At 37.9% G+C, this 19,949-nt stretch overlaps 1 protein-coding gene across 1 annotated transcript; it reads right to left on the reverse strand.

Moving 5' to 3' along the window:
• Positions 1-14,700: 14,700 nt before the first annotated feature.
• On the reverse strand, positions 14,701-19,702 carry LOC105201985. Its single transcript, XM_011170310.3, has 5 exons — positions 19,221-19,702; positions 18,475-18,622; positions 18,324-18,406; positions 17,662-17,806; positions 14,701-16,323 (listed from the first exon to the last, which is right to left on the reverse strand). Exons 1-5 carry the CDS (start codon positions 19,287-19,289, stop codon positions 16,124-16,126), a joined length of 645 nt encoding a protein of 214 aa, XP_011168612.1. The 5' UTR covers positions 19,290-19,702; the 3' UTR covers positions 14,701-16,123.
• Positions 19,703-19,949: the final 247 nt, after the last annotated feature.

Raw genomic sequence — 19,949 nt, forward strand, 5'->3', positions numbered from 1 at the left:
AATTTAAAAAATAATTTTTTCTTTTTTTTTTCAAAATTATATGAATAGACTTTTCAATGTTGTTGAGTTAAAATGTGTCAAGATAAAAATTGGTTGAAGTATTTTAACAAGCTTTCAGAGATAAAGACAGAGACATATACTTTTTATTATCCAGTATAACTTCATTCATAATTGACTCTGGAAGCTGTTAAATTTGTTTCAGCTCTTTTCTGAATCTTAATCAGAGAAGAACTTATAATCAGGATGTGAATAGAGTACGTTTTTCCGTAGATAATAAGTAAGTAGATAAGCAATAAGTTCCCAGTTACGTTAGCACAAATTCAAAAATTTCGCGAAAAAGGTGGTAATTTAATGACACACTTCGATTTGACGTTTATTGCCTTTTTGCGGGAATATCTGTAATTCCAAGCATGGAATGCCGTGTTGATTTTGTACCAGACATGCTCGTTCACGGACGCAGGAAACGGCGCATCATGGTAATAACCGTCATCACACGGCGACCAGTTAGAGCCGAGATGGAAGATTCGCGGAAAATTCACCATAGCTACGGTGAAACAATATTTCAAAATAATCTAACAGAGATATATTCCCAATTGAAATAAAGCAGTTTAAAATAGATATCCGTATTACTAACGGTATTACATAACTTTTTTATTGCAAGCATACTTTAAATCTCTCATAGATTTCTCATTTCTATTAAAGAGAAGAAAAAGGAAACAAACTTAAATTTATATAGTCGCATAATAATAATATAATTTCTTTTTTTTTTTAGTTTATTTAATTATAATTTTATATGCATTTAAATTCTGTAACATAATGTTTTTTAATTCTACGTTGTCGCGTGCTATTATACAAGCAAAATTATAACAATAAATGGAGTCTTGCTTTTTTTATATCAAAATTAACATTCCGGATTATAAAAGTAATTGCAAAGAATGAATTAAGACTGCAGTTGGATATCAAAGTCATCGACGAGGACGAGTCGCCGAGAACAGGCGGAACGAATAAACTGATAAACCCATCGTCGGTTAATGTCACTGGCTGATTACGCGAAGCCCACAAGGTGAATTTGATTTAACTGAAGCATCGTTCGCTAACGAGCGGTCGTGATGTTGGCGCGGCATTAAACTGTCCGCGATATCCGCCATTTCAAAACGGGCCGCGAACGAAATAGGGAACAAAAAAAAAGATAAGAGCGGGATAGAGAGCCGCGGTGGAGAGAGAAAGAGAAAACGGGACGGACGGACGGACAGAGAAATTACAGCCGCATGCTGCATTCAGGAAACGGCGCATTCTATTGTGCTTTTGTCATAGTTAAACTGTCAGGCCGATTCTGCGTCAAGCCAATTTATGCTCACGTGTCCCGATTCGCCCGCGATCCTCTGCTGCTACACGTACCGGCGCACGTTATGCTGCCCCGCATAATTCCACGGAATTTTCTGCGGCTGCATACGAGACGTAACAAAAAAGAAACGGCGAACAACGGTGCCCGACATTGCGGAACAATTTGCGTGGGTGCCAAGTGCTCGTTCACACTCACGCGCGAGATTTTTACGCAGGATCGCGTCGTTATTATATTCGTTTATCATTCCATTGAATTAGTAATTTGTACAACTAGCAAAATGTTGTCTCAATAAAAAAAAGAGTTATTTCAATTTGTGCTTGAAAATTTGTATACACAGTATTTTTTATAAATTTCCATTTGAATAGACAATTTTTATATACACTATCAACACAACATTTATTACCACTATAACTATATCAAATACTATAACTATATAATAATAAGAAAAAAACATTAGTAACATCTCAATCGCCGCAAAATTTTAAAATTGAACGTTTAACAGACGTTTAAAAAACATCTCAAAAGTTAAAATCATTTTAAACATTTCTTTGAAATTTCCCTTAGTTATTTCTAATTTTGATATTTTTTTATGACAAAAAAATTGATAGAACGTTTAACGAAAAATGTTCAAATAGTGTTTCGAAAACATGAAGGGAAGAAGGTACACGAGCAAAAAAATGGTGACGTGAAAAAATTGCGACTACAGTAATTTGCATAATGTCGAGTAAATTAATTAGCGCATTGCTACCTACCAATGATGATCACATCCGAGCGAGCGTGATTCGTTTGGAACCCGCGAAGTTTATTCCAGCTTAACGATCGCCGCTCCCCCGGACGGCCCGCAAATCGCAAGAGGCCGGGACTCGGCGGCGGGCAATTAGCGTAATTAAATAATAATTGAAAGGAGAGAACGGTTGGTCGAGAGCTAGTAATCGAGCCACGCCCCGAGCGTTCGTGATATGCCGACCAATCGGGCAGGACGACAATTTCCTCCCGACTTGTCTTGATCGAAACTTCATAAAGAGTGTGCTCTTTCAACAAGAGCGCTCTAAATCCAATAAGCTTCATTCGCGAGCCTCACGATCGCTAACTAGTTGAACTGAACTTTTTAAATTATGCATTACGTAATGATCGTAGCTTCATAACTATGTCTATTGATTGCCCCGTTTATTACGAATGTAAAGAACGAATTCTAAAATTAATAATCATGACCGATATATTTGATCGATATACGATAAATAAATTAACGAGTTAATCCAACTATCTGAACTTTAGGGGGGGGCATTTGAATAAACAATACAATTAATTAATTTTAAAATTAATAAATTAGTGTTAGCTTAAAATTTAGTTATTAGTATAGTTTTATTGTTACGTGGAATTACATAAATTTTAATTAAATTTTAGTGGGGAATGATGATTCAAGATAACATTTGTTGTTCGTAAATATCTTTTTTGATTTAATTCTCTTGCAGTTATTAAAACATGCTTCATTATTCGAAATTCGATGAATTGCGGAGCAGAGGAGATTCGTTCCTATTATGTACTTTAAATTATTCTCTCAAATAAATTGCAACACCGCGAAAGTATCGGAAGTGCGAAACGATCAGCAGAGACTTTCATTCGCTGCACGTAACCCGAGGCAATTAGTCGAGGTGCTAAAATATTCTATGGTTTCAAGGAAAAGTGGTTTATACGCACTTAAATATAGACGATTCTGCTCGGCCGACGCTTTCGATGGACGCGATGTGCATGAATAAAACATTATTTCAAGGGGTTCAAGAAAGAAACCGACAGGCTTTTTGTAAAAAAAAAAAACATTACTCCTCAAAAGTAACATAATTTCTTCCGCGTGTTGATAGCTACATAATATCACGATTACATCATATTACGTCGTATCTATAAGGCACATCAGAAAATGTCACTGAAATTTCCTGTTAGTTTGCATATTTAGAGTCAATTCTTGTTTTAATAAAGTTTGACGGTGGGAATGTCGGCAAAAGTATTTCCATCATTAAATTTCAAATTTCAAATTATCTTAAATTTAGAAAGTGTATTTTTACTTTAAATTTTAATTTTCTAATTTTATAAGTTGCTTCGCAAAAGTTTCTGAATTTTAGATTACGTAACATAAAAATTTTTCTAATATCAACGTTGAAATAGCGGTCATTCTTTTAATGTGGTGTTTAGATGAATCTCTCGTGGAATAAAATTGTATCTCTTGTATCATATATCATATTGATAAATGAGTGATATCGCTTAAAGTAGGTCGGAAGAACAATTATGATTCGAGTAACTTCCAATGGTTTTAAGCGTGTGTAACGAAATAAATGTATGGCGACGTATGTATCACGAAGGGTGGGCTTCGACATCTAGACACCCGGTTCAGGAAATTACATTATGCCAGCGGGATACCTGTGATTGTAGTCGATGACGTCAGCAACATCGGTCGTATAATGGAATATTCCAGTGTATGGCGTGCATTAACGATTCCATCAAAGCGTTCGTCAAGGAGTTTACCTTTGTATAACACGTAACGGTCCGAAATCTTTTAAAATTATCGTCGTAAAAGATTATTACGTTTTTGTGCGGGATAACCTTGCGCATTATAGTAAAAAATTATCTTAGAACCATGCCGTTTAACATCTATGAGGAGCAATGAGTTTCTTTAAAGACATTAAAATCATGATTCTCAAGAATTATTTTCTTAAATAAAATACTTATATAAAACACATTAGTTATTCAAAAGCGTAAATGCTTTTGAAGGAAACCTACGCGATGGCAACGCGTAAAAATAACATGATCAAAGTTTAAAACGCTCCATTGTTAGTTGCTCGATACAACGGTATATTCGTGAGAATATACAAGAATTGCATATTCTCACGGTTAATCGACCTTTATTGGCATTACCTCATCCGAATGTACGGAAATGCGATCCCTGCTTATTTCCCGGTCTTAAGTTTCTAGGGATTTCACGGGCACACAGCCCGGGCTCGTTTCCCGGGAGAAAAACGAAACGATAAAGTGTCTTCACGAGCATTTTGGTGGCGCGGGTGGCAGAGTGTGAGTATAAAATATACGCTCTCTTTTCCAGTGTCTCAGTGACTGTCGGGGTGCCGAAGTACCCCAGGCGACGATGACGACGGCACCCCGACAGGCGATGGGGATGAGTGCAGGATGGGTGGATGGGTGGCATCGTGTGTGCGGTCTGTGTGCGTGTGGCTCTTGGAGCGACACCAGGATCTTCCAATGAAATCGCAGGGCATATATATATCGGATGGTACGACCCGGCGCAGACGCGTTAGACAAGCTGAACCGGGCGGGAGGGTGCGTACTTCCACCCTCTCGACTTGGTGTGGCGGTGCCGTCGCCGTCGCCGCCGCCGCCGTTGCCGGGGTGTGAAAATCAGGAGCGCGAGCTGCGGAGGAGCGAGATGAGGGTGGCGGGGAGTGCCGGCGGTGAGTGAGAAACTGAAACACCCTCTGGGGTCCAGTGGGCTGCGGGAGAGGGAGGATGAGGACGCGCGGGGGATGGTTGGCGGCCGCTCGAGTGAGAGGGAGAGATTGCCGCCATTTTACAGTGGCGCGGATCTGCATAACGATCAGAGACTGTCGTGTTTATCAAAGCTTTTCTCCGCCATCTGCATAATTTTCTGCCGCGCCGGGGATGGCGAGAAGGGTGGTGGAGGATGGGTGGGAGGGAGCAAGAACGGCGCGATGGGATAGAGAGGCGGCGAGGGGGGTGGACACTCTTACTCTCCATTCTCGAGTGCATTTTATGTGCACGACTTATGAAACTTTAACGCCCTTACGAATAAATTACGCGGGTAAGCACCAACCGCTGCAGTGCCCCCCCCCCCCAAACGCGTGATTGAGCCATTTGCATTCGAAGAGAAAAAACAAAGTTAGTAAAAAAAAGAATATATACTCGGTCTTAAATGCAGGAGCTATCTTTATATAAAACTTTGATCTGGTTTCAACACCCTGATAAAACTGATGTAGGAACATTGTTACTCACGCGCATTGTCTGAGGAAAAATACAAAACAATTTTCTTTAATCTCTTTATCAGTTTGTATTTAAAGAAAAACATTTTCAGAGAGTTGAGAGAAATAAATATCATGTATCAATATAAGGCTATAAAGTGTATCATTACGCAAGTTTAATGTAAAATAGTCATCTCTTGAGATCTTTGATACAAGTCCGCAAGAGAGTATCTAATATCAATTCATCTTTCGATGAAGTGATTAGGTAAAATCTAACTGAAGCCTTTTTTCATGAAGTATCGAGAACATAAAAATCGATCTCTGTCGAAATAAGCCGTCAGTCGAGGACATATGCGTCACGGCATCACGGACGAACTCCCAGAGCAACCGTTGAGGAAGAAAAATATTTAGTGACAGTCCCCACATACCGAAGGGGTGCACGTTATTAGGGCGTTTATTAGCCCAGCATATGGACCAGAAGGGCGACTTGAGATAGCGATCGCGCCACTTCGCTATCTCTCCTAGCGATCGCAGATACAAGCGGCAGTTTACAGTAACAGGTCCTATTTCAAGGGATTACAGATAGTTGTAATCTGCATCGGCCATCTTCCGCTTTTCGATCCGTCGAGAGAGAAATGCAAATGCGCGCTCCTTTCCGACCGCAAGGGACGAAAGAAAAAAAAATGAAATAAAACCGCGACGAGAGAGAGTAACATTACACTTCATCCCCTGTGGTGTATCGTTTCGTATACTCCGAGATCCGTCGATTGCGACGATAAAACATACTTGATATTTCATAACGTCATCGGGCAATACCAAGCGCTTGTCACTTGCAGAAACGGCTGCGTCATATTTTGAATGAATCACGCAACTTTGTAACTGGCAATAACTCTTACAATTTTCACTCTAAAAGTTAGAGAGAAAGGGGCTCTTTGCCCTTAGCAATAACACAAATCTTTTAATGACTTTTGTTTTGTGTCCTATATTTTTATCCACTTATAAAATGTGTTTACATATATTTTATATATTTAGTAAAAAAAAAAATTTTGAGTAGTTTATAATGTCGTTTTATACGATGAGAGCACGATAAAAGTTTTTTATATTGCACTTATTTGAAACTTTATGATTTCATTAAAACTCAAGAACGTTACTTAGCTCATATAATGTTGAATTATTCACTCCATATGCGCTTCTGTTACATCGACAAAAGGGAGGGAAGCTGGAATCGAAGCTTGACCGATCATTGAACGAAAAGGTGTCGAAACCCGTATAGGCACATAATGGCGTGAACAAATTCAAATTAAACCACTAGGGTGTTTATCGGCGAACCCGAACGAACGGAACCCGGTCGAACGGTTACCGCGTTAGTTCACCTGATTTGGAGGCTTAATGAGCCCGTTGACACTTTGATGCAGGGCGTACCGCGTGTCGCCGGGGAATTGCCAGCTCAATAATTCAGAGCCGCCGTAATGGAACTTGTCCGCGGGACTCGATCTATCATAGGAAATTGCACGGAGCCCTTTTACCGCCGCTCATAAGAAACATACATATTAGAGGAATAACGGCCAGCTCGCTCGCTCGCTTGTAACCCGCTCGTCTGTCGTTTCGCCTTCCGAGAATTGATTAGATCCCGGAAATCAAACGGACAAACGTGTGGGTGCACACGCGCGCGGAGTCCGCGGACACGTGAGTGCATGTGAGTGCAAGCGCGCGCGCGCGTGTGTCCGAGGGACGGCGTTTCTGCGGAAAACGTAATATCTGTGAAAAATGTAACGATATCGTTGACGCACGCAGTGCAACGTGGTACGCTCTCGCAAATCGTAATGCGTGTAGTCTGAGTAATAAGATTGCGCCTGAAGCGAAGTAGTCTTGACGCCTGAAATAAAAAATAGGGAAGGTGCATATATTTCTGAATATTAGTTTCTGCAAGTTACTAGATTTTCGATCGCACAGGTCATTCGAGAATAACGCCGTTCGAAAAAATAAAAAAATCTTTCTGTATGTCCTTTTGCTAGGAGGAAGAAATCGAATTGGAATTGACGAAAGCGTCCGCATGTGAAAAGACGTACGTGGAACGTAGCCGGGTGCTTCTCTGTAGCGCGCTCGCGCTCCATCTCGACCGAAGCCGAAGTCGACCAGACTTTAGCGACGCACCTCTCCGCCCGTCGACAGCGCGAAATGCCTCGGCATCAAAAGCAAAGCTCAGAGGCAATCATGAGCTTTCGAATGCAAAACAGCAGCTTTCGCCTAGCGGCACTCGGCACTTTTACATTTAAATGTAAACTTGCTGAGTGCGCGCCGCAGAGCCGCCTCGCCGTATCCTCCTTCCCCTTCTGGGGGCAGCTTCCAACCCCTTTCCGCTCTCTCCTATCGTCCCTTCCGCCACTTTATCTCTCTCTCTCTCTCTCTTTCTCTCTCTTCCTCTATCCTCCTCCCTGCCGAGGACGTAGGCGATATGGCGGAGGCGCCTGGATTTAATATTTTACACCTCAAATGTTCGGCGCGCGCGCGAGAAATGCAAAACAGCCCGACAGCCACCCTTCTATTCCCTTTCTCCCCGCGTTCTCGTTCCCATCCCCGGCAACAGCTATCCACAACGACTCCCCCTTTCAGCACGGATTGGATTTAAAACGCGCTAATTTGTCGAGCACGACACGACCCACGCTTACAGACTCTTACGTGTGGCCCGCGTGGGTTCGCGCGCGCCACCCTGAACGCCTGCATGCGGGTGTGTGTATGGGCCACAGTGGGCCGCATCTAAATTTAAAATCTGCTTTGCATAATGCCCGACCCCGTCGCTGCGCCCGCCGCCGCTGCCGCCGCCGCCGCCGCCGCCACCGCCGCGCCGTCGACCCCGGGACCGCCTAATTGCGGGCTCGTTCGAGCCTCGTGTCCCTTCGACACCTACGGCGGCAGCCGTTCCCGAAAAACCGGCTCCTTCCGCCTCCACCTCCCCTTTTCGACTCACTTCCGTCGCTTTGAATCGCCGGACGAGATAACGCCGGTGTCTTTCTGTCTTTCGACGCTGTGATCGATACCGTGCCCCTTCGCGAGACGAAAACGTTAAATGGTGCCTCTTTATTTAACAGTCAGATATACTTGTGAGTTTCAGCATATTATCGTGAATGAGACAGATTTTGATATAAAAGCGTATTTGACAGCAGCCGCATTGATTTCTTATTGCTCGATTGCTTCGCTTAATGCAAAATTATTGCCAGATGTAATTACGATCATCAATTGCTAATAAATATTAATATCGCAAATCCTCCTAAATCGTTACTTATTGTACAAAACGTGGTGGAAAGCGTTCTATTGTGTCTCTTAAGAACTCTCAGATTAATTTCCGCGCCAATTGGAATAAAGAGGAAATAAAGACGCCGTTATTAGTAGCTCCGATAACAGACTTCTACATCAAATTGACGCCAAACATTTCTGGCGATGCAATTCGCACGCACGCACGCACGCACGCACGCACGCGAACTTGCGCAATCGCGTGAAAGCCTGGTAGCGATTTTTACGCTAATTTCCAGCATAGCATCGCGCGTAATGGCAATGCGCCATTGAATGGTAATTAAAATTGCCGCTGAATATTCAGAGCGACCGCTTTAAAGGTGAATTTGCCGTCGGACACGGTACGCCGCCCCATAATTTACATCCATATAAGTGCGTCATTGGCGCGCGATATTGCGCGGCCAATTGCCAACAATTACCAATTACCAATTACGTAGCGCGGTAACGAGGCGGAGCGCGTGCAATTGCTCAAACCGCCGCAAACCGACGTACGTGCGAGAACGTCGATGCCTCCTTGCTCCTCGGGGCCGGAAGTCGATCGAAGGAAACTCATTCCGAACAGTTCTTTCTTGGCCGAGGATAACGATTGCGGCAATTTAGTCCGACGTTGCAACGCAATCTAAACTGATACATCGAGTACGTATTATACGCCGATACTTCACAGATCAAGATACAGTATTTCCTCGTAATTGAACACAAAGAAACAAGTTGTTTCTCCTTTACGGAATAGCGTAGCGTATCATTTTCATGTGATTGCGGCGAATTGAAGCCAAATATTTGCGTTTTATGCGTGATTTTGTAAACGGAATTCAAGATGCTTATTAGTTTCTCGAAGCAATTGACATTTCATCTCTTTGCACGATGCAGAAATTTAGCTTCATTCATGTGGACGATTGGTACTTTTACCAAACAGTTACGGTGATTCGTATTAATCCTATTATTGACAAAGTACGTTGACTGTGAGTTAAGATTAATACACTCATTACTTTGACGATCCAATTAAGCTACCGTTGTTATCAAAGCTTTTCGTTTCGGTTGTCATAAAATACTTAGTATTGTTAATGCTTGGAAAGATTCCAAGATAATGAACATATACTCTACTTTAGAATTGAACTCAAGAAAATTCAAGAATGGCATTCGCGGTTTAAGATCTTTGGCACGTCATTTGGTTCTTAATTAGCAGAAGGATTAATCTCTTTTTATTCAGTTTAATTTTATTATATTTCTTTTTGATAAATAAAATTATATTAAAATTGGATGAATAATAAGTGCATCTTGCAGGTAGTTATTTACTTTTTCTTAATTTGCAAGCAATTTTATTGCTTAGAATTTAAAAACTTATATATATTTGCTCAAAAAATAATTTAGTCATTACCTAAAAATACATAGTGTCAAAAAAGGGATTGTAAATTATTATATATTGTAAACCTAGTGACTAATTAATGAATTGAGTTATCACTTGTACATACATGAGTAAACTCGATATGCAACAGAGATATGGAGATTTTTTCGTAATACAACAATAAATAAATGAGCACGTTTGCACAATATTTTTGAACCGCCGCGCCGTAAGATTTTCATCCCCCATATGGGGGATGCGCAAGCGGATGTGATCACACCGTACCGCGCTGTCCGAGGGAAAGTTCGTCACGGCGGTCACGATAAAGGTCGTTCCGCAATGTGCTTAATGTACTATTAAACGCAGCCATTGTGTCGGCGGCCGTCCATCGCGCTCACAAATTTATTTCCGCCGCATCCCCCGTTCGTCCTGATCCGTCCAGCTTTGAATGATGAAAATAGAGAAGGCAAGCACGTGTCACCCTAATTCCAACGAAAGAGAAGTACCAAGATTCTCCCTCCCTCTCCTTCTACCCATTCTGTGTTCATCAAACCTCCGGTCATCGGTCCGCATTTTCGAATTTCTATTCACGGGGGAACCGGGAAAAAATCGTATATCTCGCGGCATTCATATGCTAAGACGCTTGGCCCAAATTCCCAGACAATCCTTACAGAATGGACTTTACAGCGCGGTATTCGCACATTTTTATTTTATTTTCTGGAAACTAAAATTTTTCGTACTTTTTTTAAGCAAATTTTATTCATATATCTCTTATATTTACCGATATTAAATGCCGAATTCGTATTTTTATTTCTTAATGTACTGTTCTTAACATATACTTTTTATGCGATGTCAAACAAATTAAGAAAAATAATTTTATGTACAGAATAATTGTATTACTATTAAAATAACGAATTTGACTAAAATAATTAAGCCACGTCAAAATTAATTCTTATTTTCTATTGTACTTCTTATCTCGTATTATTTTTTATAAAAAAAAAGGAAATAGTGTGTTCTTATGTATCCTGTATTTCTGTACTCTGTCTTTATGATTTATCTATTCTTTTTACATAATAGTTTAAAATGATTATATTTTATGACTTCTTTTTTATACAAAATTTTGATACAACAAAAATAAGAAAAATTTTTTAAGACAAAAACAAACAAATTGAAAAAAACGAAATGGTCTCAGCTTTTTTTCTTTTTATTTTAAATAAACTTGATTTATTTTGCATAAACGTGACGAGAATAATAAGAAACTTATTAAAACAACAAGATTAAACAAGAAAAACTGATAAGAGAAGACTTCTATCAGGAGTTTCGTCATATTCTTTCACCGTATGTTGGAAATCTTTTAATGTCTCTGCTTGTAAACATGATTTCAACATGCGTCGGGGACCTTACTTAATGATGAAATAGAAAATGCTGATAAGCAAAAAAAAACGGATGAGATAAACACAATATTGTTAAAATTAAAATCATGTAGCGAATGATAGCTCGCACTCCTAAAATAGAGGAAGATGATGATTCAATGTTAAACTTGCCTGTTGAATCGGAAATGGTATAATAGTACATTATGGAATTGTTAATACATACTGTGGACTTGCATATTTCAATAAACAATGGCAAATTTTTTGTTTTCCTTATACCTAGGACATCTGACATATCGAAATCAGACGTAATGAAAAAATCACTTCCACAGATTTGTACAAGTCGCGACACAGCATTATAGCTAGATGAAGATTCGATGTAGGGTCGCAATTTTTACCTTGACATAAGTTATTGAATCTTGCAAATTTCTTAGAGTCGTTCAGCAGACAATCACTGAACAGAGGCAATGCGGAGAACGCTAATGTAGCATTGCAAATGCTGCAATTACCGAGTCGATGATGAATCGGCTTTCAGGTGAGCGGGAAAAGATGGACATTGCTCAAGGAAAGAGAGAATATTTATACACGGAAGTTTGTCCGCTATTATCATTAACTTTGATAATAACGTAAACTTTTTACTGTAATAATAATTTTATGATGATCTTCAATTATATATCCAATTAAGTTTAATTACATGAAATTGTTTCCAACAATTTTCAATTAACCCGATTTGTTCTATATCAAAAGCAACAATAGAAATATTTAATGTTTGTAAAATAATTGCTCGGATTTTTCTACCGTAATTTAGACTACGTTCTTTTCGCGCGCGCGATCGCAACAATCGCTATTGTACGTATGATCGACAGGCTTCGGTTTACGTCAAGAATCGCGTTATCGATTCAAGACGCGAACACGCGGCTCCCTCTTATTCGCCTATAAATTAGTAATCTCGGCTCAGCGTTGCGAATATCAATTTAGTGGCGAGCGACGCGCGATAAAACTGAAATAAGGGAGCCGGACGGTCCGCGATCGAGGAGAGTGCATACCTCTTGCCACCGTTACTGGCAGTTTCCTGCGATAACCCCAGCATTATACTCGTCGTTCCCGGCAAACGGGACGGGGGGATTCACAATGGTCCACAATGACTGGGCCAACATTACGAATTAGGCTCGGTTACGCGTTTATTGCCGATTCCGGTCCGGGCCAGCGGCGTCGGTGCGTCCTTCCCCGCCGACGTCGAGGTGAATCGACGGCCGGGCGTCGCGTCGCCCGGCACCGACGCCACTGCCGAGACGAGAAGTATTAGCATTGGTTAGCTTTATGGGGCGTTCAGTTCCGCCGTTCTCTCTCGGTTCTGACTCTGTGGCCCTCACTCGTTCGCCAGAGAGAGATGGAGAAAGGGAGAAAGAGGCAGAGAGCCGCCACGGTGCACAGATCAATAAAATCTGTCTGTCTAGAAAAGTAATGCCAAATCGACTCTCCGCTCTCCCGGCACGTATAAATGCCACAAAAGAAGCGGAACAATGAGCGATGGTCTAAATTTCGTCGATAACGCGCCGATTTCAACGTGAACTTTGTGTCGCTTGTGGAAATTTCAGAAAGAATTTCCTTATTTGAAACAAAATATTTCACCAAATGAAAAAAGAGAATTAAACATATTCTGAAAATATCTCTTTCAATGAATAAAATACAAAAAACATATCCTACAAAAGCAATACAATAATAAGATTGAGAGCGCCTAAGTAACTACCTGAAAATTAATCACTGTCGAATTTAGATAACAAACGAATGTTATGAAACACTGCGATCCTTACTGGTTGCGTGTGTTTTTGCAGGATTATTGATGCTCTTTTTTTCTCTATTTCCCTTTCTCTCTCTCTCTCTCTCTCTCTCTCTTCTCGCTCTCTCGTTATGGTGACTGGCGAGAGTCCGAGAGGGTGGAAATTGGAGCGCGGTAATTATTAATCAATTTCCGTATTAATTGTTTTCTGGGCGGCGGGCTTAAGTGGTATGTTGTGTTCTGGTTCTTGGCAAGCTCTGCCCCGTAACCAGCTAAAGTGTCATGCGAGAAGATTAATTACATCGCGGCTACGTTTTATGTGTGTCATACGAGCGGGTACTCTCTTCTTCGGCCGCTCGATACGACTCGAAGTAGGCGAGGTCACGTAAAATCTGTTTTGAAGAAAATTGCGCAGGACGGTAAAGCTTTGAGAAGCGTTGAAATATGATTGGAAAGATTCTGGGATCCGACAACTCCGAATTAAAATTTATATCGCTTATAATCAATAAATAATATGTAGTACGAATATTAATAATCCACTATATGTTTTTATAATAAAATTTATTACATTTTATAGCACGTTTAATCCATTCACGCATTTAATGCTGCTAATTGTGAATAAACCTTTTAAAACAATATTTCATTGGAACAATTAGCCTTTATATTAATAATTACGATATCGTATATTTCTTCGAACGGGAAGATGCTGGTTAATTATAATTTAAAATAGAGATAAAGGGTTACGATACTTTCAGCAACTAAGCATGAATCCCGTAAGATGAAGGTCTCATTAAGCTTCCTGCGAAAGCCAAAGGTTTCTTCAAACAGACGTGACTCGCTGATCGTACTCAACAACCGTCCGGCTCCCTTCGTTGCGCGGGGGATGAATAAAAAAAAGGGGTACACGAAAATAAAAGAGATCCGCGGGAATGAGATTTCGCCAGTACTCCCGTTCCCGAGCCACGAAAGAGCCAAGTTAGTTTTATTTTACAATCCATCGGCTGCTGCGACACGCAGGGGTGGGCCCCGGCGGTCCTTCACCGGTAGAGCGCGGTCCTGGAGCAAGAGGGAAAGAGAAGCGGAAGGGAAGAGCGCGAAAGAGAGAGAGAGAGAGAAAGAGAGACGGAGGAATCCTTCAGGGCGGTTGGACGGGCGTCGCGACGGGGGTGGAACGGCTGTCAACTAGTGTTTTAAAAGTTTGCGACAGCCTACAAATTGACTCGCTCAGTTCTTTTTAAAAGCAGCGGCAACCAACCACGTCGCGCAACCCGCTTTCTGTCTGTTCCCGGCTCTAGGACCGTGTCGACGACTGAAAAATCCGAAAGTATTATTCCTCGTCACGGGGGAACAGATAATTTACCAAAATATCGAACAGCTTGTGTTTAATGGAAAAAAAAAACATTTGTTTTCTCTCTTCTCTTGTCTTGTCTTGTCGAATACATTTTGTTCACTTTTACTTTATTTTCTTTATCAATAAAAATTTAATTTAATACGTTTGATAAGGTTATTGATAAAAAAAAGTTTCTAATAAATTGTTAGAAACAAAATTACAAAAAAAACAAAAATTTTATTAATCACATTTTATGATTATATTTTATGACTAAATGTAATTATAGATGCTGATAAAAAACCATTCCTCACTTATACATTTAAATGTACAGTTAAAATTTATCAAGATTTAACTAAACATATGCCTGTTTCTGAAGATGAAAAGAGCAATTATAATTTTTATTTATTTTTGAAATAACATTTATTTTATCAAATACAATTGCTATTATATTTGATAAAATAATAAATTGCTCTATTCCCTAGTATATACGCATTATAACATATAGATATCGTACATGCTATTATTAGAGTATACCTCCTTGCAAACATAGATACGTTATGTGAAATCGATATGACCAAACATCTCCAATAAATCGTGTCGAGAGCTTTTCTCTATCATCTATTGTACACTTGATCACCATTCTCAAGAGTATTGCGAAAAGTTGTGCCCATTCTCAGACAAATCGACCTCTATCCGAAGAGACGGTCGATCCTGTATAGCGAATATGCTCGCGTGCGATTCAAATCCATGAAGTTTAAAAGTATTTCGACGTAAAACGCGGCCATTTCTCATATTTTCTATGCAAGCACGCTTCGCCGGGGGCGCATTTGATACACTCTATTAGTCGCATCTCCCGACTGATTTATGAAGTTACTCTCCGCATTATTATGCATTTTCCCCGTTTCGAAACCGGGATTTACCGCAGCGAAGTTTAGTGACTCGCGTATATTCCATTAGGCAAGGAAGATCAATGGATTTCTGCTTAACATCTAAATTCTCAGAAATACCGTAATAGCATACGAATGAATACATTAGGCTCAATAATCTCGAACAATCAAATATTTTTTTAAATAAAAATTTCCGCATTTTTTATTTAAAATTTATATTGTTTCAAGCATTTGATTAAACTTAAATTTAATTTCATTTACTGTGTTTTGACCAAAATCTTGTTTTATTACATTTTCGCGCTCTAATAATAAGATTAAATACGTTAGACAATAATAAGCTGTCAAATTAAATTTGTACCAATTAAATTAATTAAAAAATATAATCTTTTGTGAATCTTGTTTTATAGAGAAATTTTCATCGCGCAGTTTAAACATGAGAAATGTTTATAATTAACAGATTCAAAAAGTCAATAACCGAGCAACGTATAGATGTTATATATGCGTATACATATATATATTCAAATATTACACTTAGGCTTAAACGTAACAAAATGTTTATGAGTAGATATTTATATTACAAAATGAGTTAGTTCATATTTAGTAAATAAATATACTACACGTAGTACACGAGTCTTAAGTTATGATGGCAAATAACGTTTAGAGTATTAAGAAAGAAACTTCAGTCTTCCTCTCATATTGTTCTGTAAATATCCCCCTCAATCTTGTAAATTCTGGCAACGACTCGCCTCAGGCGACAGTTTATCGTCTTAGATTTGTCCACGGTTCTTTATGGATTTCCTGCTACTTGGGTAAAATCATCGGCGGACGCGATGATTCAAACATCGAAAAATTTTGTGAGAGGAAGGACGGTGACTTTAGACTGGTCGTGGACGTTGTTTCGAACTCCAGCATGCTCGATTCGTTATTCGCAGTTTGGTTTTGCTCGTCGTACCATTGATTTCGAGCAGCTTCCACGACCATCCAAAAATATATGCTCATTACTGTAATTATTGTTAAATGAATATAATTATAATACATAGTTCAACAAAAAGAAAACACTAGAACAAGACCAATTATTTATTATAATTTTTTAAATATAAATCTAGTCCTTAAATTGCTCTGTCACGTCACAATTTTGACAAATTTGTAATTGAATTTGCAAAAAAGATTATTTTTACACATTTCAACATTCATTTCAAAATTAACTATGTTACTAAAATTTTCAGATTCTTTAAAAGGAATTTTTTGTTTTGATTATATGGTTCATAAAATATTTACAGTTAAATAAATATTTTATTTTAGAAAAACTGCAAATTAGATCACGACAAATTATTAAATATAGCTTTTAAATATGTTTATTTAAACTTAATGGTTTTTTAGACACTAAATATGAATCTGATGAAAAAATGGACACATTCAAATTAGTACATATTGAATATGGCAAATATCAAAACTTAAAAATGTTCGGATTATTGGAAAAATTAATGTATAGAGATTTTTCATATTACATAAATACAAATCCAATGTCAAAATTGCCAAAGTAGTGAAATAAAGCCGATAAAAATTCAATCATGTTTGAATTTGCACAAAAAAAGAAACATAAATATTTTACTGCAATAAATTTTCTATTTAATCATCAATATCTTATTAACATAATTTACAAAAAATTTCTTTCTTTTGAGGGTTTAAAGTTCTAACATATTTAATTTTGATTGCAATAAATTTTAGCAGCACATTACATATTATAATTATAACGCGACAAAATATATGAAAATAGCCCATTTTGCATTTTTAATTACAAATTTCTCGAAATTTGTAATTAAAAGTACTCGAAATTTTGCATTTTGCAACATTATGAAGCAATTTAGAAACTGAATTTGTTTTCAACATTCAAAAAACTATAGAAAACAATAGATCAATCTCGTTTTGGCGTTCGAAAAAATGTCATTTTTTTGTTGAATTATATCGTCAATTTTATTTACAGAACACATAATTTTTTTGTGAAATCGGTTTATCTTTACGAAAGATTTGATAACATATACGATTTTTAAATTAATAACACTTTCTTTATTAAAACATTTCTGACAAGATTGAATAAAGTTGCTTTATAATATTAAGCAAAAACAGTATATACCTATTTAGTTTATTTTTTAATTATTTAATCAATTTTTTAATCAATTTTTTATTAAGCTTTTATTTTAAATTAAATTACCAGATTGGTTCATATTTAGCAGTAAATATGAAATTTGCAAAGGTAATTCAGGATATATTTGTATTTAGAATTCAAAGTGATTCGAATGCATTATTTATGTTGAATCACAAAAAAGAAATATACTTACTCAAATAGATGCTGCAAACAGTAGTGTACCACAAATATAAGGTACTCTGTCGCTCATATATTATACAATTAGCTAGCGCCGCGGTCTGATCTATCACGTTAATCATTTGCAAATACATCCAAGGCACGGCGCTCGTGTGTCTCTTCTGTAAACGTACGCGGAAGTTAACACGGCTGTTAGTGAGTTGAGGTATATAGTATGAGTACAAGGCTGTTACGTGCCCAAAATACATCTAGCGAATAAAGAACGCTTGATGAATTTGTATTCGATCGACGGTGTCGCTACGACCTTTACAGTGATGAAATAATAAAAATCGTGTACTTTGCTTACCAACAGAGTGTTTTATAAGAATTCACTACTTTATTGCTAAATATTTTGAGAATGAAGAAAGACAAAGGTTTGCAAAATTCCTCAAAATTTATTTATCAAAATTTAATTATTTCTAAATTAATTTAAATATAAATAAATTTAAAATTAAATAAAAGTAAAGAAAGACATAAAATATAATGTATGATAGATTATTTATCAATTTTTCTTTTATCCAATAGCTTCTTTATCCGCGTGACGTCACAAATTAAATATTGATCTGATATTTTGGATTATTTAAAATTGATTAGATTATTTTTAGGAATAATATTTATACAATATTTTAAGATACCTACCGATATTGATCCCAAAGCGAGGTATGCACTCGCCAATAGAAACGAGATAGCATATACAAGGAAACATACCAAAGCAGCTTGTGCTGAAATGTATGACGTTATACTATTCATTTGTAGAAGCAATTCGCACATCTAAAAATGTCAGGTTTACCTTTTTTTTGCAAGTGCGTGTATCTCAATGCCTGCAACCAATTCACTCCCAGAATAGTCCAAGTCTTGATGGATTCGAAAAAATCATCGTCCCCGTTTCTTGAGAAAAAGTTGCTCACTAACACGTTTATTAATAAAATCGAAGTGGACTGAAAGAAAGATAAACAAAAAGTATTGAATACAAACAAACATAAAAATAAACTGATAAGGCGATTGATATAAATTTTTAAAGCGACATGTACGTCTTTGAAGAAAATATTCGGATAATTATTTACAAATTACTCTTATTATTTCTTTATGAAATATTTAATTTTACATAAACAAAAAAAAATCTCTAAAACAAAAGTAGTATAAGAATCAATTTATTTTAGAATAATAATTTTATATGTATTTTAAATTTAAAGTAACATAGAATTCGCAATCAATTGATTTGATTCTGAATTCAATATTAATATCATTCGTTATTGACCTCGGTACCGGAAATATTATGTGCGTGTTTACCAAAAGAAGATCGTAAACCAAGTTTTATATTCCTCGTTGGAAACATTTACATATAATTATAATAATCTTTTGTAATTATGAACATAAACATAACGTAACATTTATGTTTCTCGATATCGCGTTTCGCTATCGTACCCGATTGCATTCGATAATGTAATACGCGAATCAGACATCGTCGCGTGCCGTAACAACTCCGCGAATGTATAAAAAGAATATAGAGTAGAACACATGAAATCTCAGACTCACCATCGTATATGCTCCGATTATCCTCGCCGCGAACGACACACTGATGCAACATAATCTACGATGCTCCATGACGAAATGAACTTTTCGTCTGATCGCGCTGCCTCACGGACACAAAATGCCCGATCTCATCGGCGTCACTTTTCGTGTTACCTTGTCAGACAACACTTGCACGATACGTTGTAAAACGTGTAAACACACATGGACGGAGGTAAATACACATTTAGGCTGACAATCTCCCGAAATTAATCTCGCGCACCGTAGTACCACGCGATCTAGACCCCGGCAACAATTGCCGAATCTGTTAATGAATAATTAACACCATTCCGTCTGTCGAATAACGTGATGATTGTTGGACAGGAGCTTGACTTCAACAGGCGTTCACGAGAAACAGAATCGATCCGTATTGTTCGACTATCGGAGCGACAATGTTGCCTTAGCTGCTCCAAACTCAAAAAGATGCGTTACTGATACACCGTCGTAATCACAATAATCAAACACGTCGGAGTTTTATCGCGCAGCATATATGGTCGTTTCAACTTATCAAGAGAAAGTATTTATTAAAATAAAACATGTTTCTTTCGTGTTTCTTTTTTCTACATTTTATCTAAATGCGAGTCCTGCATTTAGAAAAAACGTAGAAAATGTAGATTATGCATGTTGCGTATGCGCGCATGAATTAATGTTTATTTAATAAAAATTAAAAATTGATTAATTTTGTTATAAGAAGTG

This window comes from Solenopsis invicta, chromosome 1 (assembly GCF_016802725.1).
Source record: "Solenopsis invicta isolate M01_SB chromosome 1, UNIL_Sinv_3.0, whole genome shotgun sequence".
Lineage (NCBI taxonomy): Eukaryota > Metazoa > Arthropoda > Insecta > Hymenoptera > Formicidae > Solenopsis > Solenopsis invicta.